The sequence below is a fragment of the Euprymna scolopes genome, chromosome 14 (assembly GCF_053919585.1).
Source record: "Euprymna scolopes isolate OS-2025 chromosome 14, ASM5391958v1, whole genome shotgun sequence".
Classification (NCBI taxonomy): Eukaryota; Metazoa; Mollusca; class Cephalopoda; order Sepiida; family Sepiolidae; genus Euprymna; species Euprymna scolopes.
Window position 1 is genome coordinate 90,512,219 of NC_136495.1, and position 25,851 is coordinate 90,538,069.

General features: G+C 37.0%; 1 protein-coding gene across 1 annotated transcript in view; it reads right to left on the reverse strand.

Annotated features, from left to right (window-relative positions):
- Positions 1 to 307: 307 nt before the first annotated feature.
- Positions 308 to 25,851, reverse strand: part of LOC145292776 (uncharacterized) — a 64,066-nt gene continuing 38,522 nt past the window's right edge. Inside the window, exons 2-3 of the mRNA XM_080138813.1 lie at positions 1,983 to 3,730; positions 308 to 1,792 (exon numbers count right to left, since the gene is read on the reverse strand). Of these exons, the coding sequence (XP_079994939.1) occupies positions 308 to 1,792; positions 1,983 to 3,730 (3,233 nt within the window). The remainder of the gene's footprint in view (positions 1,793 to 1,982; positions 3,731 to 25,851) is intronic.

The following is a 25,851-nucleotide window of genomic DNA, read 5'->3' on the forward strand; positions in this document are numbered from 1 at the left end:
TACAGGTCCAACCTAGCAACCAGATTAGGAATCCCATGGCTGGAAGGATTCAACAGAAAGGATTTCTCCTGAGAGAGACATGCGGACTGAATTAACCTAAGCAAGTAAATCCTGGCCTCTAGCTCAGGTTCAGCTACGGACTTGCGCAGTTTTAGCACAAACCTAACTACATAAGACAAAACTCGCAAGAGTCTAGCCAGGGATGAAAATTTCTCAAAATTCATTACAGTGATAACATCCTGTATCACTGGCGAGTTAGTGGTGGTGGTGGTCAGTACCATCATCTGATTATCAGAACTCAGACAGTTCAAAGCATTCGCAGGCCAAGAAATGCTTTCACCAGCCACCCGCTGGGCCCTGTCAACCAAAATTGCATCTGCGACTTAAACTTATCCAGCGTGATTCCTCGTGTGATCAGATCAGCTGGATTATCGAGGGTATTCACATATTTGAACACCAGATTGAATCCCTGCTCGGTCAGCCTTCCTATCCCCTCTCGAACATCCCTCAAACGATTCCGAGTGAATATGGATTTTGTCTTAACATTTTCTGACAGAATCCAGAACAACACCACCTGAGCATCCACAGCCACGACTATCTCCTTCACCACTTTTCGTGGGAAGACCTTCAAAATGTTCGGAATACACTTCATTGCCAGAAAGACCGACAACAATTCCAGAGAAGGCAAAGTTCTCTTTACTAAGGGGGCAACTTTAGCCTTAGAAAATATTAGTTTGGCTGAACCATACTGAAAAACGTAGGCTGCAAATCCAAAGGCCTGTTGTGACGCATCGCAAAATATCAACAGCGAGGCAGGTGCAGAGGAGTCAACAACACATCTTGCAAACCTCAAACTGTGAAGAAGTGTTAGATCCCGATACAATCGGTTCCAGGTATTCTGCAAATCTAAAGGGACCTTTTGGTCCCAAGTTAATTGGGTTCTCCAAATTTCACTGAGAAGTATTCTCCCCTTGATGGTTAAGGGTAAACAAAGCCCCAACGGGTCAAAAATGGAAGAATTCTGAGACAGTATACCCCTTTTCGTATCAGCGGCTGGCTCATCGGAATTAATTGCAATACGCAAATCATCCTGTCCTGGGTCATATAAATATCCCAGCACCTTTTCTACAGGTGAACCATGCGAGACAAAACTGCCATCCACTTTCATACATGCTGTCAAGTCCTCACTATTCGAGTTACAGGACCTCAGAGAAAAATTACCCTCCTGCATAATTCTCCTTGCATCCTGGTATAAGTCTAGCAAAACATTTGGAGAGGCATGTGTCTTTACGAGGTTGTCCACATAGAAATTGCTCAACAGCATCTCCCTACACAAGCTGGGGGGATATTTCTCAACATGATGCTTAATGACAAAGTTGAGAATAAAAGGGCTAGCTATAAACCCGAAGATTAGAGTCTTATAACGATAACACACAAGTTCATCGTTAAATCTCACAAAAAAACAAAAACGATTCTTGTCCCTCTCAGTTTCCAACCGAATCATCAGGAAGGCCTTACGTACGTCTGCCAAAAGGACATATCGATCCATCCTGAATTTCAATAATAAATCCAACATATCCGTAAAAAGATTAACTCCTGAGTACACACAGTCATTCAAAGAAGGCCGTCCTCCCGTTCGCAATGAACAGTTAAATACAGGCCTGATCTTAGTGGTGCTGAGACCATCTGCCTTCACAACAGGTCGGTGAGGGATCCAAGTGTAATGGCTGAAATCCTCCGGATCCACCCGCACTCTTTCGATTATATCCTCCTTTTCTTGCTCCAAAAAAACCTGACAATAATCTTTATACAAATCTTGTTTGGTCAAACGGGTGACAACCCGATCAAGTACCTTTAACGCTACCTGATGATTGGATGGAACTAAAGGTAATTTGTCCTCATCCCAGGGTAAATTAACATATGTTACGATATGAGATTGAATCGTGAAACAATGCTATTTTATCTCGATCATAATCACTAACCGAATCCTCCACAATATCTAATGTCTCTAAACTAAATAGTTTATCTATCGATCTTTCTACAGAGGATTCAGAAAAGCTGTCCAAGGGATCGAAATACTTCGACTTTGGATCAAGGACGAAATAAACGTGTGTCACAGGACATTGGGCATATTTCGAGATAACCTGGCTGTAATTGAGGCCACTAACAGTTGCACCTTCCTCAGCAGACGTCATCAAATCTGCCACATCACCAAAGGGGACTAGGCCTTGAGGAAACTTGAAGGCGGAACCATTCATACAGGGAGTCAGCTGCATAGGTCCCATGTACTTTAACAAGTCTACACCTATCAACCCATGCACTGCAATGCTATCATCTCGAACACATGACAGATCAGCAGCCAGCTTGAGGCCACAGGCCCGCATATTTTCGACCGCGGCATTAAGACCGCTAATATGGAACTGCAGATCCAATCCCTTATCCACAAGGAAAGCGACAGAACATTCAGAGCTCGGTAACTTCACGCACAAATCAAGCTCATGCAAACTCCTTTGTGCAGAACCAAGGAAGGTTTTGATAGTAAAATTCCTCCTCTTCATGGTCACCGAGCGACAATTCAAAATATCCAATACTCCATCAGATAAATAGGAGCGCTGGCTGCCTGAATCCACTAAACAATTAAAAGTCTTTTCTACGTCACCGCAAACTAACTTAATCTCTATTATAGGCAGAAGAAGATTTGCATCCCCCATCTGCAGGCAAGGATTAGCCGTCAACTGAGCCTTCCCCATGTCAGGGCACAAAGCACCTGCATGTTCACAGCTCTGGCACTTCCAGCATGGCCGGAGGCGACCTTTATTACCCGGACAACTCTTGGAGGTATGAGCAGGGCTAGTGCAGCGGATGCACAACTTAACAGCCTTGCAATGTTGTAGACGGTCTTTAAGCAATGCATACTTAGTACAATAATAAGCAGCATGAGTGTTGCACCGGCAAAAATTGCACTTATATTGCACCGGCTCGGGCTTCACAAAGAAATTCTCCAACGTGGCGGGCTTCTTGATGATACTACTACGTTTGAACTTAGTACTGAAGGGTCTCTGTTTGACAACCGGCCTTACAGGAAAGCTCGGCCCAGTTCTAGTGATTTCCAACGTACGAATCACCTCCGAATAGTTGTCCAGAATGTCGCTCAGAGAGGGGTAGTTATCACCCACCAAACGAATAATCTCCCGTCTAAACAACGCAGGGAGTTTTTCGAAAATAATACAACTCAAAAGTTGATTACCTGGAGTACCCTCCTCCAAAAAATCCAATTCAAAGGAATTTCTAAGCTCATATATCTGAGCCTTAATCCTGGTCAAGAATATCTTGACGCTGTCACCACCGGAATCCTTAAGAGGTTTAGAGTCACTAAGGGACTTAAAAATATAATTTATTATGTACTTCTTATCTAGGAACTCCCGTTCCAAAATTTCGACAGCTGTATCGAAATTAGCATCCGAAATAGAGAGGTGGCTTACTATTTGGTGAGCGTAACCCTTGAGGTGATTCTTTAAAATCACCAACATGAGCGACTTGCTTCCCACACTCAGCACACAATTCTCAAACTCCCGGTAGAAATTTAGGTAAGCCAGCTTGTTATCCAAACTTGCTGGGTCAAAAAACGGGCATTTCAGCTTGGGGGTTACATTATAGTGGGATTCAAGAAAGCTTGTTTTAGCTGAGGTTGAGGGAGGGGCGTTCTCCAAAAATTTTTCAACAGTGTTACCTAAAATATAATTAATAAGACAGCTTAAAACTCCAATAATCTGTTATAAAATTTCTAAAAAAGGAACAAAGGAGGCTCAGTTCTAGAGAAGGAGGGAACATATATGTCAAAACTACAAAGGAATTCGTCTTTCTCAGACTGAGGGCAAACTAAAGCTGAAGAAACTCAAACTTTAATCTAAATATTCACCCCAGGCACGGGAGTGCCAAAATGTACCACGTGGCAGGCATTACAATATTTAGATATACAAAAATGAACAAGAACCATTAAATTAACTAATGAGAAACAAATCTCTTGTTAATATTAAAATATAAAATTAACGTGGACGAATATCACAAAATTATTTTTTTTTTTTAAATATATGGGTAGCAACTTCTACTAAAAAATGCAAAACAAAGGGTTAGAATTTGCGTTATAAGAATTTTCAAATGGCGTCCCAACGGACAAAATTTTCAAAAAGAGGCGGGAAACTATGGCATGGGAAGTGTCACACAGTGCAAGTTGGAAATGAGAGATGTCAGCTTACAAAAATGCCCAATAAAACATTCAATAAAACATTCAATAAAACATAAAATTATTGGGAATAAAACAACCTGCCACCTTGGAACAAAAGGGTCTGTTCAAAATTTTAATTTTAATAAAGAAATTCTAAGTATGGAGAAGAAAAAGAAAAATAAGATATGTCAAGAGGACTAATGGAATAAATTTACCAACGTGTTCAGCGTCCTGACCACGTGGTTTAGTAATTAGCAAAAATGCTTAGAATTTTAAAGAAATATCTTATACAGTTAGTAAATGCATAAGATATGGAAATACGAAGACAAAGTGTTGTGCGTTAAAGAACAATGTCTTATGTCGTTTGTAAACGAATAAGACATGAGAACCTTCAAAGCAAAGTGACGAAAATTTCTGGGGGTGTCGCCAAAACTCGTCTTTTTGGGAAACGATTGGGGTAAAAAAAAGAGAAAATAATATCATGCAACAACACAAAGAGAAATAAAAGGTAATTAATTGAGACCCTGTAAACTGTTAGAATTATAAATGTTTATTTAAAGAAAAAGGTGGCTGGTTGTTTTGAATTCCCAAAAGCTTGTAAAATAAAATTTACTAAGTAACAAATAGAAAAAAAAGGGAGAAAAAATCAAAGACAAAAAGGCATTCAATATAAAAAGGAAAAAAGGCAACTGGGCAAAAATTCACATTAAAATGGTCTCTCAAAAGGGAGACTTTTCAAAATATAGAAAATGTTCTTAATATCAAAGGCTTACTTGAAGTCTGAATGAAAAGAGAATAAACATTTCAAAACAGGGAGTCCTTTAAGACGCGTTTTTTTCACAAATAAACGAACCTTCAAAGGTTTTTTTAAAATGTCTCTCTCGCCCGAAATAGGGTTCCAAACAAATGGTCCACTCTCCTTTTCATGAAGGGTTGTCAGTGTCTCTGTCTGTCTCCTTATTCCTCCTTTCTTCGGAGTAAGCAGTTTACTCAAAAATTCCGACACTGTTCTTATAGTTGGACTCTCTACCCAACGTTTAAATAAAATGAAATTTATCGACGGCACGTCGAATGTTCTTCTTTGAAAGGGAGGTGCCTACAAACACTTCAATACAGTTCTTATAGTTGGGCTCTCTACCCAACGTTTAAATAAGATGAAATTTATCGACGGCACGTCGAATGTTCTTCTTGGAAAGGGAGGTGCCTACAAACACTTCAATACATTCCTTTAAAAGGCACTCCACTGTCAGAAAAGGATAAAAAATATACAAAATACGTTGCCGAAAAGCGGTCAGCAACGGAGTCTAAAGGATGCTTCTTCCAAGATGGCCAACCTCCAAACTGATTTTTTTTAAAAGGGCACATAAAACGGGGCACTGTGGCGTTGCGAGAAGTTCCACAAGGATCCTGATTGGCCAATAGCCAAGGGCAAAAAGGAGGAAGAACGGACAGGTCGTTTCAAATTGGGAGAGAGATAGAGAACAAGAGAGAGAGGTGAAGAGGGAGATGGGGCGAGAGAGAAGCGCACACACTCACAGGTCAGTTAAAGGCCGACTACTAGATACGTGTACCAGGCAAAAAGGTGAAGGGAGTCACAAAGCCAGCGAGTCAGTCGCTCAAAGCAGCCCATCTCCCACCCCACTTGCACTGTGTGATGGCGACAAGAATCTTTAAAGTAAAATTTCGGAAAGTATCTGTGATTGTCCGAATAATAGGCCATCTTAGGATATATTAAATTGGCGACGGAGACGAGATATGAACTCAGTAAAAGAAAAAAAAAGTGAGCACGTGGGAGCGCAAAATTTGAAAAAAAAAAAAATTCTCAAAGAGTTTATATCCGATTAAGGAAATACTTCTTAGAAAGCGAAAGACAAGTATTCACGAAAGTACAAAGAATTTTTATATTCTTATTGGCGTTTTTCTTTGAACTTTCTGAAAAGTTGACAGCATATCGTCTCGTGTTGAAAAGCAATTCGGAGGTGTTTTGTTTTGGTTAATACGATAAAAAGAATTGTACTGTGGAAATTGTTTTTCTGCCATAAAGAAATTCTTAATAGAAGTTTACGTTTTGAAATAGACGAAAAGGATCTCTGAAAATATGTAAACTATTGATATTTTGTATAGTGAATTTTTTTTTCTCTTCGAACATTTCTCAAGTGCATACAATTTTTTTTTGTGACAAGATCTGAAGGGGAACATCTTATTTTTTGGAACAAAATTTTGTATACGTTGACTTTGTATTTGTGCGTTAAAAAAAATGTTTTCCGAACAAATAACATTGAAATTGAAAGCTTGATCACTCAGCAAATAGCTCAAATTGAATTTCAAAAACGGATGTTGAGTCAGCAAGAACGTTTTGAATCACTCGTCATTCAACAAACTACAGAGAATCGTCTATTATGTGAAACTAACTGTGTTATCACAAAAATCTGAAGATGGCGCATCTAGACTTTTTTTTAGCAGAAGGTATAGCCAAGTCTTTAATTGAGTTCAAATACGACCCAGAACGAGATGATACATTCCCTGCCTATTATTTTAAGTTCGAGACGATTTTTACAAGAAGATTTGAGAAATGGTCGGACAAGGAAAGAATCACACTCCTACTCCAGAAATTGGGTACGGAGGAAAGCATAAAATTTACGAATTTGATTTTACCAAAAAAACGGAAGATATTTATTTTTCGGAAACTGTTCGAATTTTGTATTCGATATTTGATGAAAGAGACAGCCTTTTTCATACAAGGTATAAGTGCTTGAACATGCAAAAAGAAGAAACTGATGATATTGTCACATATGCGGGTAAAGTCAATGCCCAGTGTGAACTATTTAAATTAAAAGATTTGTCAGTTGACATGTTTAAGTGTTATATATTTGTTCAGGGACTGACAGCACCGAAGGACAAGGATTTAAGGTGAAGGATTTTATCGATTATGGAGCAAGATCCAGAAATTAACTTGCTAAAAGTGACAGGAGAATGTCAGAAATTGATAAGTGTAAAAAGGGATGCCACTAGGATAGAGGGAAAAACTACATCCCACGTCTAATGGTAAAACAAAAAACATTTTCCCAAAACAAAGGGAAAAGTTTTGAATGTTGAGCTGTGCTGGTTTGCACTTAAGAAAAAATTGCTCTTTTAAAGACCAACCTTGTGCCAAATGTGGTTTAGTCGGACACCGAGCCTCCTAGTGCCGAACTAAACAAAATAAAAAAAGACAAAAATTTAAGTCTAAAGTAAATGTGGTGTTGTCAAAAGAAGCAGTGAGACAAGGAAGTAATAGAAAATTTGTCAATAGCAAAATAAATGATCACATAGTGAAACTACATTTGCATACAGGTAGCGATATTTCAATTATCGACGAAGTGACCTGGAAGAGGATTGGGTGTCCAAAACTCGAAAAAACATTTAGAATTGCCAAAGGAGTATCCGGCAAGAAATTAAAATTCATGGGAGAATTTAATTGCAGTGTATCCCTTGGATCTAAAACTTTTTCTACAAAAGTGTCAGTTGTTCCAGGTGTAAATTCTTGCCTTTTCGGAATTCATTTTGTAACAGTGTGAGTGTAGCTGAAATGAAAAATTCCAAACAAAATGAGGATTTTCTTACGGTCTTAAAAAGTGAATTCCGCAGGGTTTTTTTTCTGAGGGGTTAGGTATGTGTACTAAGACTGAAGTGAATTTTGAAGTAAAGCAAAATGTGAAACCTGTTTTTAAGCCAAAAAGAAACGTGACTTTTTCCTCAAAAGAAATTGAACTGCAGAGACTGCAGGAAAATAGTGTAGTCGAAAAAGTTGACTATTCTGAGTGGGCAAACCCCACTGTATATGTTAAGAGGATTCGGGTATGTGCCGATTTTTCTACAGGCCTCAATGACTGTCTTATAGATCATAGTTATCTCTCCCCCCATCCCCTGAAGACATTTTTACAAAGCTGAATGGAGGGAAAATTTTCTCCAAAATTGATTTATCTGAGGCTTACCTTCAGGTAAAAGTCAGTGAAGAATGGTCGAAGAATTTGTGTATCAAGACTCATTTAGGACTCTTCAGATTCAAAAGACTCCCTTTTGGTTTGAAAGTAGCTCCAGCGTTATTTCAGCAAATAATGGACACGATGTTTGCCGATTTAGGTTTTGCAATCGCATATTTGGATGACATTCTTGTAAAGAGTAAAAATGTGCAGGAACATAAGGAGCATATCAGAACCGTTTTCCAAAGAATTGAAGAATTTGGTTTCAAATTGAGTGCCGAAAAATGTGAATTGTTTTAAAACAGATCTGAGTCAAATCATTGACAGCCAAGGCAGAAGACCGGATCCTCAGAGAACAGAAGCCATTGAGAGGATGTCAGCACCTAGCAATGTTGCCCAGTTACAATCTTTTGGGGGTTTAGCACAATATTATGCTATCTATATCCCCAAAATGCATAAGTTGAGAGCACCATTGAACAAATTATTTAAAAAAGGACGAAAGTGGATTTGGTCAAAAGAGTGCAAAAGTGCATTTGAAGAGATTAAGAAATGCCTGCTATCTGATTTAACACTGGCACACTTCAATCCTCAGAAAGAATTGATTGTGGCGTCAGATGCAAGTGATTATGGTAAAGGAGCAGTACTTCTCCACAAACTGGAAGACGAATCAACAAAGCCAATAGTTCATGCTTCCAGATCACTTTGCCTACAGAGAGAAACTATTCTCAAATTGAAAAAGAAAGTCTGGCAATAATTTATGCAATTAGAAAATTCCATAGATTTATTCATGGCAGGATTTTTACGTTGCAGACTGACCACAAGCCCTTGTTGACTATTTTTGGATCTAAAAAAGGCATACCCACTCACACTGCAAACAGACTTCAACGATGGAGCATAATTTTGTTGAATTATAATTTTAAAATGGAGTACATTTCATCCAAAAATATCGGACATGCAGATGGACTATCCAGATTGATTCAAAAGTGTGCAGAACCTTTAGAGGACACAGTGATAGCTGCATTAAGAGAGGAAAAAGAACTCTCCAGACTGCCGTGCAACACGATTCGAGAGTTACCAGTGACTCTGGACGACATCAATAAGGCAGCAGAAACAGGTGAATTCATTGTAAGAACAAAAAACCAGGTGCAGCTAAATGACAAATCAAAGAAAGACTAAAAAATTTCGCCATTTTCGATTTGCTCACAGACAGAGTCGTCATACCGACCACACTGCAAAAGAGAATGCTAAAAGAATTCCATAGCGGTCATTCAGGCATGTCCAGAATAAAGACCTTGATGTACGGATATACATATTGGCCTAATATGGACCGGAACATCGAAAAATGGTAAGAGAGTGACTAGGGTGCCCGCTAGCAGTAAAGGCACCACCTGTACAGATACAACCGTTGACAAAGACGGATGAACAATGGATGCGGTTACACATTGACTATACAGGTCCGTTGAATGGACATTACTTCTTAGTGGTTGTTGACAGCTTTACAAAATGGCCGGCAGTGCTTAAGTGTAAAAATCCGACATCGACTAGTATTATAGATGCATTAAGACATCTCTTCAGTCGTTTTGGAGTGCCTAAAACTATTTTCAGTGACAATGGCACTCAATTTACCAGCAAAGAGATTTAATATTTAACAACTGAAATATACCATCCAAGGTCAAACGGCCTCGCAGAGAGATTTGTTGACACGTTCAAAAGAGCTTTAAGAAAAACCAAGGCATAGACACTGATGAGAAGAGTCTTGAAATTTTTTTGTCTGTGTACAGGATCACTCCTAATCCAAATGCTAATGCCAGTTTGTCACCAGCTGAACTAATGTTTGCGTAGAATATCAGATCCATATTTGATAGGATTTTACCAAATGCAACCAAGACAACAGCAATGAGAAAAAATCATTCAACAAGATTCTACAAACCTGGTGACAAAATATTCTTGAACTATAGAACTGGGAAAAGCTATGGGAGAAGGGGATGATTATGAAAAGAATTGGGCACATGCTATATTCGGTAAGAATAGTAAATTTGACTGTCGCAGGCATATGAATCAGGCAGAAGTTAATGAACTGCCCTTAGAAGTATTGTATGACTCTTTTAATATTACTCTACCCATAGCACAATCTAATCCGAGAGTAGTATCTTGTATTCCTGGTCAGAGAGTACCAGTTTCCTCATTAGCTCCACCCCCTCAAACGGTGTTGAGGAGAAAAAGTACAAAGGTAAAAAGAAAAGTTATCTGACTGAGCCCCAGACCTAAAAACAAACGGTATTAAGCAAAATTCTCCAAGGAGAAATTGGGTTGGGGGGGGGAGGTGTTATATGGAGATAGGTAACCAACCCGGAACCTAGTCACCGGTTTTCACCGGACCCTTATGAGCAGAGATTTCCCCCTGCATATTAACACACTGTATTTATCTCTATGTAAATATGTAAATAAACTTCTCTTTTAGTATTCAAACCACTTGGATAGTTTTTTGTGATGCCCCAAACCTGGCCTTTGGAATAGCAGTATAGTTATGTTAGCATAGTGAAGCTAGGTTGATATTTGCTAAAGCAAGAGTGGTACCTTCCGTTAGGAGGATTTGCCCACCTTGGAGCTGTTAGCTGTGCATTTATGCATGAAGCATATTTCTGTTTAGGTTAAAATATTTCCTTTAAAGGTGCTGGATTCCATGATCATCATTGTAGATGCACAAGTGGTTTTGTCTTGGGTTTTGGCTGACTCTATTAACACCAATGACAGTTCACTCATAATCGTTTAAAGGACATAAAAACGATGATCCACAGTCTTTGTGATAAAGATTTAACTGTGAAGTTTAAATATGTGAAGATGGAAAATCATCCTGCTGACCTTATCTCAAAAGGTATATCCTTGAACATATTTAAAATGGTTTTCGAGTGATGGCTGTTTGGGCCAGCGTGGCTGAGGGAAGATAACCTGGCTTTCCTTAGTTATGATTTGAATTGTCTTAATTCTGCTAATCAGATGTTAACTAGCATGCTTACTGGTTGTGAATATATTTTCAAGACAGCTCTATAATCGAAGTAGAGAGATTCTCTTCGTTGAATAAGCTTGTTGGAGTTTTAACTGTAATTTTCCGATATATATCAAAGTTGAATGGGGTGTTGAAATTAAAGTTTTCAACTGCCGAATACCGTTTCATGTACAAAAATCTGTCGTTCTTTTTTTCCACTGACGCATGAATTAACATACAAAAAAAAAAAAATGACTCCAAGTAAGCAAAACATATTCTCCCCAATGAAAGAAATACTGTCTTCTATATGCTCACACCCGACTGTATCTTATTTTACAGCTGTCACCTTTTTGTTTCCCCTTAGTCAGGTTTCGAGTTTTGAATATAAAATTACAAAAAAACAAAAAAAAACAAAACAAAAAAAAAACAAACATATTGTCGCAAGTGTTTATGTAATTGATGGCATCACAAATGCAAATGAATATTCAAAAACAAATATTGTTTAATATCAAATTCACACAAAAAAAAACACACCGTCGCAAGTATTTATGTAATTAATAGCATCACAAATGCAAATGAATATTCAAAAACAAATATTGTTTAATATCAAATTCGCAAAAAAAAACACATCGTCGCAAGTATTTATGTAAATGATGGCATCAAAAATGCAAATGAATATTCAAAAACAAATATTGTTTAATATCAAATTCACAAAAAACTCATTGACGCAAGTATTTATGTAATTGATGGAATCTGTGCGAGCCTTTTCTAGTCTCGCACAAAACACACACATTCACATTTCAAGCTATGTCATATACATACGCGCACACAAACATACACGCCCATGTCCACACATGTACACATATTCACATTCGCGTACATACACTCACATTCACGTGTATATACACACGCGCTAACGCACACATATGTGCTCACACACGCGCACACGAACGCACACATGGACGACGTCGCTTCCGCTTTCTAAGGAAATATACACATGCGCAAATGACCACCGGAAACGAGTATAAAACAAAGAGACAAGCTGTTTCTAACCCTTTTTATGATCAACTCTCAACCAGAGAGGTTGGGCTAACCAGCCGCCCCTCTTTCGGGAGGCGCACGCTCGCACGCATCACGCCCACTTACTACTTTGTATGGGGCACGAGCCAACAGACAGTACCTACACTCTTTCTCTCTCTATCTAGTACTGGTCCCTGAGAACACCTTCGCGTAGCTGACTGCTAACTGATGTCAACTCTCATATCCTCTTCTTTGTCTACACGCTGGACTATCATTCTCAATTTTCACTACAACACTTATTTCTCTTCCCACGCTTGAACAAACGATAGTGACCCGAACTTGAATGAAAACACATTTCCTTTTCTTGCTACAACACCAGTCGTGCAACGAACATTGGTTACATACGCGCGGACATGTTATAACTAAAATATTCATTTCTTTCAACAGCAAATAAACGACGTTTATCTTATCCATTACTTGAGTCTTTGTTTCCTTCAATTCCCATTCGTTTCATTATTCTTTTGTAACGGGATTGGGGTATTTATATATCCTAGTCCCCTACAAATTTGGTGACCCCTTTATTTAAATGAAATGGATGGGGTTGAACGAAGCACTCATACACACACAGACTCTTTCTCTATAAAAATAAACTTTTCCTCTTCACCACTTAACGAGAGACGCATGCCAAGGTATAAACTTTCTTTCTCACCAGCTAACAGCGAAAGACGCACGCAAAACTAACCACGTGTGGTACCCTTTTCTTTTACTTGTTTCTTTCACCAAAGACATTCCTGTTCGTTTAATTCAATTTAACACGTCGTTCGTTTCTTCCTCGAGACAATTCATTTTCCCTCGGAATGCGAGAGGAGCACGCATTTTCTCCTATGCCACAAGTCCACAACTAACTCCCGCCCGACTAATGCGAACCGAACAAGCATGGCGACCCTACCTTTTTTTAAATTAATTGTTTTGAGCGAAACGCGCGTTTTATTTGATAAAGAAAAAAACGATCTTTTCAACAAGAAAATTGCTACCGACAAGGACAACTACGAACAACAATGATGAACCCTCGTCAGACTCGGCAATAAACGAACACAGAGCTGTACACTTCTTACCGAATTTTAAAAACAAATTCGAGCACGACAAACATTTTCACGGTTTCCTGACATTACCCTGCAACAAACGCGAGGAGCAAATCACATAGGCCTATGCAATTCCCTCCCGCACAGCAGACGCAACAACAAAAAAACAGGACATTCCTATCAACACGTAGGAAGAAGTTGAATCAACAATACGAGTTGAGATGCCCCACGCACGCTGATAAACTCAAAACTGGAAGTTTCGTTGACAGCCAGCAACCACGAACGAATACACAACAAACGCCCGTACAGACAATGTGCAAACACTACCGCAGACGCACATGCAAAGACAACGGAAACCAAACTCATCGTTCAACAAGAACAAACGCACAACTAGCGCCAGTCCAAATGATGCACACATTACCGCAGACTTACATGCGAAGATACCGTCAACTGGGCACACACACACACGACGTCACCACGAAACAAAAAAATTTTCCTTCCAAACGAACAATTCACTTCTCTGTCCAAGCAACTCTTTGCACATGTCAGCACACAACAGAAACCAAACAAACAAATGTCAGCCTAAAAAAGAGTAAACGCATTTTCCACGCGTAAGTAAATACCTTTTTTTACGAACACACTCCGTTTTTGACATTCCGTTCCTTTTGACGTTTTTCAAACAACCACATCAACAGCAAAAATAAAAAACAGGACAAAAAAATCAACTGCCGAAAACATTACTCACAAAAAATATATATATATATATATATATATATATATATATATATATATATATATATATATATATATATATATATATATATATATACATTGCATGTATTTTTTTCCCTAGGAAGGGGAGTATTGTGCGAGCCTTTTCTAGTCTCGCACAAAAACACACATTCACATTTCAAGCTATGTCATATACATACGCGCACACAAACATACGCGCCCACGTCCACACATGTACACATATTCACGTTTGCGTACATACACTCACATTCACGTGTATATACACACGCGCTAATGCACACATATGTACTCACACACGCGCACATGAACGCACACATGGACGACGTCGCTTCTGCATTCTAAGGAAATATACACATGCGCAAATGACCACCGGAAACGAGTATAAAACAAAGAGACAATCTGTTTCTAACCCTTTTTATGACCAACTCTCAACCAGAGAGGTTGGGTTAACCAGCCACCCCTCTTTCGGGAGGCGCACGCTCGCACGCATCACGCCCACTTATTACTTTGTATGGGGCACGAGCCAACAGACAGTACCTACACTCTTTCTCTCTCTATCTACTACTGGTCCCTGAGAACACCTTCGCAAAGCTGACTGCTAACTGATGTTAACATTCATATCCTCTTCAGTGTCTACACGTTGGATTATCATTCTCAATTTTCACTACAACACTTATTTCTCTTCCCACACGCGAACAAACGATAGTGACCCGAACTTGAATGAAAACGCACATTTCCTTTTCTTGCTACAACACCATCGTGCAACGAACATTGGTTACATACGCGCGGACATGAACGCATTTTATAACTAAAACGCCCATTCTTTCAACAGCAAATAAACGACGTTTATCTTATCCATCAATTGAGTCTTTGTTTCCTTCAATTCCATTTGTTTCATTATTTCCTTGTGGCCAGCTAGGGTATTATATCCTGGTCCGCTACACATCACAAATGCAAATGAATATTCAAAAAAAAATATTGTTTAATATACAAATGCGCAAAAAAAACCATCGTCGCAAGTATTAATGTAATTGATGACATCACAAATGCAAATGAATATTGAAAAACAAATATTGTTTAATATCAAATTCGAAAAAAAAACATATCATCGCTAGTATGTATGTAAATGATAGCATCACAAATGCAAATGCATATTCAAATACAAATATTATTTACTATCAAGTTCGAAAAAAAAACACATCGTCGCAAGTATTTATGTAATTGATGACATCACAAATTCAAAAGAATATTCAAATACAAATATTGTTTAATATCAAATTCGCAAAAAACACACCGACGCAAGTATTTATGTAATTGATAGCATCACAAATGCAAATGGATATTAAAACCAAATATTGTTTAATATCAAATTCGAAAAAAAACCCACATCGTCACAAATATTTATGTAAATGATGGCATTACAAATGCAAATGAATATTCAAATACAAATATTGTTTAATATCAAATTCACAAAAAAATACATCGTCACAAGTATTTATGTAATTGATTACATCAGAAATGCAAATGAATATTAAAAAAAAAAAATTGTTTAATATCAAATTCGCAACAAAAAGAAAGGCATCGTCGCAAGTATTTTTGTAAATGATGGCACCACAAATGCAAATGAATATTCGAATACCAATATTGTTTAATATCAAATTCGCAAAAAACCTCATCGTCGCAAGTATTTATGTAAATGATGACATCACAAATGCAAATGAATATTCAAAAACAGTGGTAGATGGACAAAAATCGGAGGCCTGCAATATAAATGTAGGAGTCTCTCAGGGATCAATCCTGGGCCCAACTCTCTTCCTGATCTACATCAATGACCTCCCTAAACACATACTTAAATAATTTGTTGACATCTATGCTGATGACACGACCATCTACGGCAACACATCAAAGGCTGTAAATGACAAAGTTCTCTCTGATTCTCTCTCCTCTGATCTCGAGCGCGTGGTTCAGTGGGATAAGATGTGGCTGGTTACCTTTAATACATCCAAAACCAAACTCCTATCCTTACATCATCAACGCTCTGACATCAATTGTGATGGATGGCTCTCGTCTGGGTGAGGCTCCGTGTTTTGACAAGCTTCTGGGTTTGACCTTTACTCCTGATCTGAAATGGAACACGTACATCAAGTCTGTTGCCAAGGTCGCTGGAAAGATGGTGGGATCCTTCTACCGCTCCAGAAGATATCTCACTACTGATGCAATTCTCTATCTATATAAAAGCCAAGTACGTCCAAGGATGGAATACTGCTGCCATATCTTGGCAGGAGCTGCTAAAAACAGCCTATCCTGCCTTAACAGAATACAAAATAGACTTCGTGGCTTAGTGGGGGATGCCCTTTTCTCTACCCTGCAACCTCTCTCCCACAGAAGAGACGTTGCGAGCCTATCCTTGTTTTATCGTTATTTCCATGGCAGGTGCTCGTCTGAGCTCCAATCTCTGGTCCCCCCTCGCCAATCTTTCACGAAAAACACCCGTCTAGCTGAATCCACTGTGAAAAATTTCCCCCACTTTATATCTGTGCCTAAATCAAAACGCGGATTCCATGAACAAAGCTTCTTTCTTAGAACTGCACGCCTGTGGAACTCTGTTCCGTCTGCCTGCTTCCCACCTGACTACATCTTGGATGTGTTCAAGTCCAACATGAACAAATTCCTAATGAACCACCCCCTTAAGTAAACACTTCATCAAATCTCCACACTAACGTAATGTACTTGCAATAACCCTTATCTCTGAGTGGCTTCCGGGCCTTGGTAAGTGGTGACTACTGTGTAAAAAAAAAAAAAAGTCCACAACAGACGTGAGGCATATTTCTACACAACCATCCCTTCGTTATCTTTACAGACCACAGATCGCTGATGTGTTTGGACCAACGAGAATTCAACAACACAAAAATATGAAGATGGCAAGAGGAGATATTATGTTACAAATTCATGTTGGAATACGTTGAGGGCGACTCTAATGTATGGGTTGATATGCTCAACAGAGGATGCGGACAGAAGAAAAACCAAGATTCTGAGCGACCCCGACCCGGCAGATCACCTCAGAAGACGGGGTCAGTGTTTTCAGAGCTAAGTTAAATAATTCTTATCAATAACTGTTAATAATGCCTACACTTGTGCACTATATATATATATATATATATATATATATATATATATATATATATATATATATATATATATATATATAATTTGTTTGCTTATTTCTATTTTATATTTTATTTTATTTGAATTTATTTTTCTTATTGCATTTTTGACTTAAAACTCAAAACAACTTGACTCTACTTATCCTGTTCTGCTAATTTTCTTGTTTTTAAATCTTTTTTGTCAATTATGCCTGGTACTACCCAAAACCAGACCTTAAATAAGATTCTCCAATCCAAAAATCATAAGCCGACTTCACAATTCCCATTAATGGAAGCTAATTATAAGGTGATGCCGGAAGGTTCTACGTCGAGGTATCGAAAGCAAAAAAATAAAGAAAGACTTCCACGGATTAATATGGGAGGGGAATACTATCTTCAAATACTATCCTAACTGTCCATCTTCGCAAGTATTTATGTAATTGATGACATCACAAATGCAAATGAGTATTAAAAAACGAATATTGTTTAATCACATATTCACATAAAAAACGCATTGTCGCAAGTTATTATGTAATAGATGATATTACAAATGCAAATGAATATCCATTAACAAATATTGTTTAATGTCAAATTCGCAAAAACAAAAGAAAAAAAAATAACACATCTTCGCAAGTATTGACATCACAAATGCAAATGAATATCCAAAAACAAATATTGTTTAATATCAAAGTCGCAAAAAAACACACATCGTCGGAAATATTTATGTAATTGATGACATCACAAATGCGAAATATTTTTTAATATCAAATTCGCAAAAAACACACATCATCGCAAGTATTTATGTAAATGATTGCATCACAAATGCAAATGGATATTCAAATACGAATATTGTTTAATATCAAATTCGCAAAAAAATACATCGTCGCAAGTATTTATGTAAATGATGACATCACAAATGCAAATGAATATTCAAATACAAATATTGTTTAATATCAATTTCGCAAAAACAAAAACACATCGTCGCAAGTATTTATTTAAATGATAGCATGACGAATGCAAATGAATATTCAAATAATAATATTGCTTAATATCACACTCGCAAAAAAAAAACCATATCGTCGCAAGTATATATGTAATTGATGGCATCAGAAATGCAAATTAATATTCAAAAACAAATATTGTTTAATATAACAGTCGCAAAACACACACCGCGTCGCAAGTATTTATGTTATTGATGGCATCACAAATGCTAATGAATATTTAAAAACAAATATTGTTTAATATCAAATTCGCAAAAAAACACATCGTCGCAAGCATTTATGTAATTGATGATATCACAAATCCAAATTAATATTCAAAAACAAATATTGTTTAATATCAAATTCGCAAAAAACACATCATCGCAAGCATTTATGTAATTGATGATATCACAAATCCAAATTTATATTCAAAAACAAATATTGTTTAATATCAAATTCGCAAAAAAATCATATCATCGCAAGTATTTATGTAAATGATGGTATCACAAATGCAAATAAATATTCAAATAAAAATATTGTTTAATATAAATTCTCCAAAAAATACACATCATCGCTCGTATTTAGGTAAAAAATTGTTGTGGTTGCAAGGTTGAACAATAATTAGGAAGGAAATACAATGAAGACGCAAACAACAAGATAACGCAATAATAAGTGTATTAAAGAAAAGGTATATTTACAATATGTACCAATGACGGTGTCGAGTCAGAGAGTCTTGGTGGGAGGACATGTACGCTCTTCGGCGTCACTTCTGGTGGCATTTGAGTAAGACACACCAAGGCCAACCTAGGCTTGCCATTTATAGTGTTATGTTATTCGCATATGCAAATAAGTGGTTGCCACCACAACACCCCCCTCCCAAGATTTGAAGTCACACAGATTTCAATATCTTTTTCTTTTTGGGTTTACCATTAATGGTTCATTCACTTTTCTTTTCCTACCTGATCTTCGGGGTTCAGGTGCATTTTGAGGCGGTTCCAAATTAAAAGATTCGTATATGATATCTATGGTGTCCTCCTCTTCGACTGTTGTCGTATCATCATCATATGATGTTTTTTTATCTGATTTAGGTGCCTTTTATGTATATTCTGTGGACCTTTAATCATGTATGTACAATCACCAATGCGTTTATCCACTACTCCACATTCCCAGTAAGATGTGTTATTTCTGTAGCACTTAAAATATACTCGATCCCCCGAGTTATATTTCTTTCTTCTCGTGTGTGTAGTGTTTCGGATAATTGCCTGCCTTGGCAATAGTTTGTCAAACGCTGATTTCACCTTTCTGGCAAACATTAGATCAGCTGGTGATATGTTTGATGGTGTACTAGGATGTGGAGTAATCCTATATACTTGCAAGAATCGTTGCAAAGCTTTTTCTGTTGGTGTTCCAATGGATTTCTTTAACGCTCGTTTTAGCGTGTCCATGAACCTTTCCGCGAGGCCGTTCGACCTTGGATGATACGGCAGAGTCGTGATGTGCTTCACGCGGAACGTGTCGCAAAATTCCTTAAACTCTGCGGATGTGAACTGCGTTCCGTTGTCAGTGACCAGTGTGTCTGGTACACCGAATCTTGCAAACAACTCGTGTAGGAACCCTATTGAGTTGTTCGTTGTTGGATTCCTGCAACGCATTACCTCCGGCCATTTTGTGAAACTATCCACTACAATTAAATAATAGTTTTCACCTACTGGACCAGCGAAGTCCATGTGGATTCTCGACTATGGTTGGTCGGTTTTCGGCCAAGGTTTGTGTACTATAGGTGGAGATTTTGCCGCTAACTGGCATCCTTTACATTTATCAATTGTTGTCGCTATGTCAGTGTCCATGTTACGCCAGTATACGTAGCTTCTCATTAACGACTTCATTCGATTTATCCCCGGATGTCCTGTGTGGAAATCTCTTAACATCCTATTCTGCAATGTTTTGGGTATTACCACTCTCTCGCTGTACAGTAACACATCGTCACATATGGAGAAAACTTCCTGCACCTTTGTGTCCGTTATAATTTTCTCTTTTATGTCCTTTATATATTCGTCTTTCTCGGCTTCCCTTTTAATGTCCGACAAAGTTACGGGTAGTTCCTTAATGATGTTTGCTACCATATTTTTTACTTCAACATTTGTCCGAATTGCTGCAATGACTGATTCTTCCAGATTGTGTTTCTGTGGTATCAGTCTTGACAGTCCATCCGCATGGCAAATCTTTTTTGATGCTAGATGTTGTATCTGGAAATCGTAATTAAGTAGTATTGTACCCCAGCGCAGCAATCTATTTGCGGTGTATACCGGCAATCCTTTTTTTGATCCATAGATCGTGACTAACGGTTTATGGTCAGTTTCAAGTATGAATTGTCTACCATATAAATATCGGTGAAACGCTTCTTTTTCGATTTGTGAATATGCCCTTTCGGCTGGTATCAGCGTTCTCGAAGTGTGCGCTATTGGTTTTCTAGACCCATCCGGCATAATATGTTGAATGCATGCTCCTAAGCCGTAGGAGCTAGTGTCACTAGCGACGACTATTTTTAAGTTTGTGTCAAAGTGCGTTAAGAATAATTCGGATGTTAGTGCGCTCTTTATTTTGTCAAAAGCGGTTTGACATTCTTGCGTCCAGTTCCACGGTGTATCCTTTTTAAGCAGATTATTTAAGGGGGCTCGCAAGTTATGCATTCCTTCAATAAAAGATTGGTAATAATTTGCGAGTCCTAAGAAACTCTGCAAGGTTGTTACATTATCGGGTGCTGGCATATTTTTTATTGCCGCAGATCTGTCTGGGTCTGGACGTCGTCCATTTTTGTTTATTATGTGTCCAAGATACTTAATCTCGCTCATACAAAAGTCACATTTACTTTCTTTTACTTTAAAGCCGAATTCTTGTATTCGAGTAAATACTTGTTTCAAATGTTCCTTATGTTCTTCTAGGGATTTGCTCCTGACAACAATGTCGTCCAGGTATGCACATGCGCACTCAATACCACTTAGCATGGTGTCCATCGCTTGCTGAAAGATGGCAGGCGCTACTTTGATGCCAAAAGGCAATCGGTTGTATTTGTATAATCCCTTATGCGTATTGATGCATAGTATTTTTTAGCAATTCTCCTCGACCGGTATTTGCAAATACGCGTCGCTCAAGTCTGTCTTGGAGAAGATATTACCCCAATTCAACTTCGTGAATATTTCCTCTGGGCTTGGTAGAGGGTTATGGTGATCTTTTAATAGGGAGTTTAGACCTGTCGAAAAGTCTGCGCACACTTTAACTTCGTCATTCTTTTTCTTTACGTATACGGTGGGGGCTGCCCACTCGCTGTGTTCTATTTTTGATAGAATTCCCGTCTGTTCCAATCTATTTAATTCTTTATCAATCTTTTCCAACCCAGCTAACGGAACATTTCGCTTTTTTCTAAAAATTGGGCTGGCGTTTTCTTTAAGTTCAAACGAGGCCTTGAATTTATTGCAGCGACCTAAGTTAGTCGTGAATGCCTCAGGAAATAAATCTTTTAAATCGTCTTTTATATTTACTGTTGTTGGAGAAGAACATTCTAATTTTTTACAGAATGTATTGATTAGCTTATCCCATAGTCCGAATTTCTCAATTAAATCTATTCCAAACAGATTTTCACTATTTTTTAGTACGAATATTTTCAATTTCTTCGAAATCCCTTTCAATTTTATCGGAAGGACAACTTCTCCTTCAAATTTTATACCACCACCGGTTACCGTCCGGGCTGCTTTACTAGTTTTCATCATGGCCGGTTTTCCCAACTTTTTCCATGTATTCAGGTTTATTATAGAAACATCGGAGCCGGAGTCGAGTTGTAACTTTATTGATGTTTTAAATATTTCCACTTTTACGTATTTTCGCCGATTTTTGTCTAATTTTGTATTTGATTTTGTTTGCTGTACTCTCTTTCTGGTGAAATCTTTATATCTGCAGCAATCGCTTTTGTGTCCCACCTTCTTACAAATGTAGCATTTTTTCTTCTTATAAGGACAATCTGATTCCTAATGCTTTTCTGCACATCTCTTACAGTTATATCTAGGAAGAGGCTTGTTATATTCTGTACTATATTTATGGTTATTATCTTTGGAATATCCCGTTCCATTGCTTTTCTTTGTAAAGTTCTTGGTTGGTGCGTATGGTTTTCTAACTTTTCTTACATATGCCACTCCGGATTCTTCTATATGTTTTGAATCCTTTTTTAGTGTAATGGTCCTTTCACAGTCCTCTGCTAGTTTCTGGAGGGTTAAATCTTGCTCAGATTCCAGCTTAGACAACACTCGTCTGCGTATTTCTGCATTTTTCGTGGAAACTAACCCTTGAGCGAAGATTAGACATTTAAAATCTTCTACCGTTAGTTCTGCAAGCTTAAAATTATCGCAGTTTTTATTGACAACTGATGCGTATGTCAAGTAATCTTGGTTGTCCATCTTTCTTAGATTCATGCACAGCCATCTTTTATAAAAAAGAGATATATTTGGATTAAATAATTCTTTTAGTAATTTTACAGCTTCCATGAACTCTAATTCCGCAGTTTTTTTTAGGTAATATGTAATCTTCGAATTTGCTGTGTTCTGATGTAGCCAATTTTCTGAGTAAGAGGCTCACTTTCTGACTATTTGGCCAATTTTTACAGTCCAGTTGAAAAACATCCTTGTATCTTGTGTAGTATGCTTCAAAATTCTTCTCTTCCTCAGGCACATAATGAAATGTGTCCATGCTATTAAAAATAGTTGTATGGGAGAAATTAACACTATCGACATTTTCTCGATTACTCTTTAGTAGTTCCAGTGTTTTAGCAAAACGTTCCTCTTGTCTTTCTTCATATTCCAATTGTAGTTTCTTATGCCTTTCTTCCTGTTCCAATTGCAGTTTTTTCTGCTTTAATTGTGCCATTTTCTGCTTTTCTTCTTGTTCCTGCTGCCATTTCAATAATCTGTCCTCTCTCTTTTACTCGCGGTCAGCCTGTGCCTGTATTTGTGTTTGCAAAAGCTCGTTTTGTGTAGCTTGTCTGCGTTCATCTCGCTCAACCTGTGCTTGTAAAAATTGCATAAACATTTTTGATAAGTCTTCCATGTTTTTTTGTTTTTTTTTAGTGTGTAGTTAAAAAAAATATTGTACCATGTACAATATACACCGGTTTGGGTTACAACAAAAAAGCAAATTGCTGTAAGCACCTGTTTTCAATAATAATATCGCTGCTTGCAATAATATATTCTTTTTGCGAGTCACGCTGCAAAAAAAAAAAAAAATAAAACAGGTTTATCTGGAATCACGAAATGGAATTGACTTTCCGTTTTTAGGCACTTACTAATAAGTAACTCTTTCCACAAAATAAAAGTTTGGGTTTTTTTTGTTTTTTTTTAATCGAGTCACAATTGAATAAATGTATGCAGTACATTTAGTTCTTTGAGTTTTTTTTTCTCTAGTATTTTAGTAATTAAAATACCTCTTAAATTGAGATTACCTTTTTTTTCCGTGACGTTTTACTGTATTATCCGTTATTCAGTGACAACTTCAAGAAAAAAAATCCTTTCCTTGAATTTTAGTTTTAGCTGTGGTATTTCCTTTTAGTACCGACGTCAACCAAAACATTAATTAAAAAGTCCTTTAGTTGTTGTTTTGTTTACGGAGAACAGTAATTAGAATCCACTGGTGAACTTTTTTCGTAGGTTACTTCCTTGCTTTTCGTAATACGGGTCTGACCTGTCGTTTTTGCGACAGAACAAAGTTCGCTTTTCGTTTGCAAGTTGGTCCTTTAGTAAGATTTGTCGTGTAGCGACAAACAAAAATTCACTTTTACATTCATTTGCAAGTCGGATTCCCAGAAAACGGCGTAAATTGTCGCTTTTGCCACGTAAGAGTTTTTTTTTTCTTTCACTTGAGTTGAAACTTCTCTTTAGCGTAAAATCCGTTTGCTCGTCAACACTTTGCATTCCTTACAAAAAATGGTCAACCTTTGCGTTGTACTTTTTTTTTTTTTTTTAAAATAGTTCTTCGTCAAACTGTTATATTTGACGCTTCATATCTCGTCGCCAACTGTTGTGGTTGCAAGGTTGAACAATAATTAGTAAGGAAATACAATGAAGACGCAAACAACAAGATAACGCAATAATAAGTGTATTAAAGAAAAGGTATATTTACAATATGTACCAATGACGGTGTCGAGTCAGAGAGTCTTGGTGGGAGGACATGTACGCTCTTCGGCGTCACTTCTGGTGGCATTTGAGTAATACACACCAAGGCCAACCTAGGCTTGCCATTTATAGTGTTATGTTATTCGCATATGCAAATAAGTGGTTGCCACCACAACAAAAATAAACAGATCTTCGCAAGTATTTATGTAATAGATTGCATAAAAAATGCAAATGAATATTCAAATACAAATATTGTTTATTAACAAATTTGCAAAAAAAAACCGCATCGTCGCAAGTATTTATGTAAATGATGGCATCACAAATGCAAATGAATATTCAAATACAAATATTGTTTATTAACAAATTCGCAAAAAAAAACATATCGTCACAAGTATTTATGTAATTGATGACATCACAAATGCAAATGAATATTCAAATTCAAATATTGCTTAATATCAAATTCGAAAAAAACATACCGACGCAAGCATTTATGTAATTGATGACACCACAAATGCAAAGAAATAAAAACAAATATTGTTTAATATCAAAGTCGCAAAAAAAAAAACACATCATCCCTAGTATTTATGTAAATGATGGCATCACAAATGCAAATGTATATATAAAAACATATATTGTTTAATATCAAATTCGGAAAAAAGACTAATCGACGCAAGTATTTATGTAATTGATGGCATCACAAATGCAAATGACTATTCAAAAACAAATAATGTTTAATATCAAATTCGCAACAAAAAAAAACACACACACACATCGTCGCAAGTGTTTATGTAATTGATGGCATCACAAATGCAAATGAATATTCAAATACGAATATTGCTTAGTATCAAATTCATAAAAAAACGCATTTTCGCAAGTATTTATGTAACTGATGGCATCACAAATGCAAATAAATATTCAAAATCAAATATTGTTTAATATCAAAGTCGAATAAAACTCATGGATGCAAATATTTATGTAATTGATGGCATCACAAATGCAAATGAATATTCAAATACGAATATTGCTTAGTATCAAATTCATAAAAAAACGCATTTTCGCAAGTATTTATGTAACTGATGGCATCACAAATGCAAATAAATATTCAAAATCAAATATTGTTTAATATCAAAGTAGAATAAAACTCATGGATGCAAATATTTATGTAATTGATGGCATCACAAATGCAAATGAATATTCAAAAACAAATATTGTTTAATAACAAATTCGCCAAAAAATTCATCGACGCAAGTATTTATGTAATTGATGGCATCGCAAATGCAAATAATTATTCAAAAGCAAATATCGCTTAATATCAAATTCACAAAAAAAATATCGTCACAAGCCTTTATGCAATTGATGGCATCAAAAATGCAAACAACTATTTAAAAAGAAATATTTTTGAATATTAAATTCGCAAAAAAACACATCATCGCAAGCTCGTATGTAATTGATGGCATCAAAAATGCAAATGATTATTTAAAACAAATATTTTGTAATATCAAAGTCGCAAAAAACACATCGTCGAAAGTGTTTATGCAATTGATG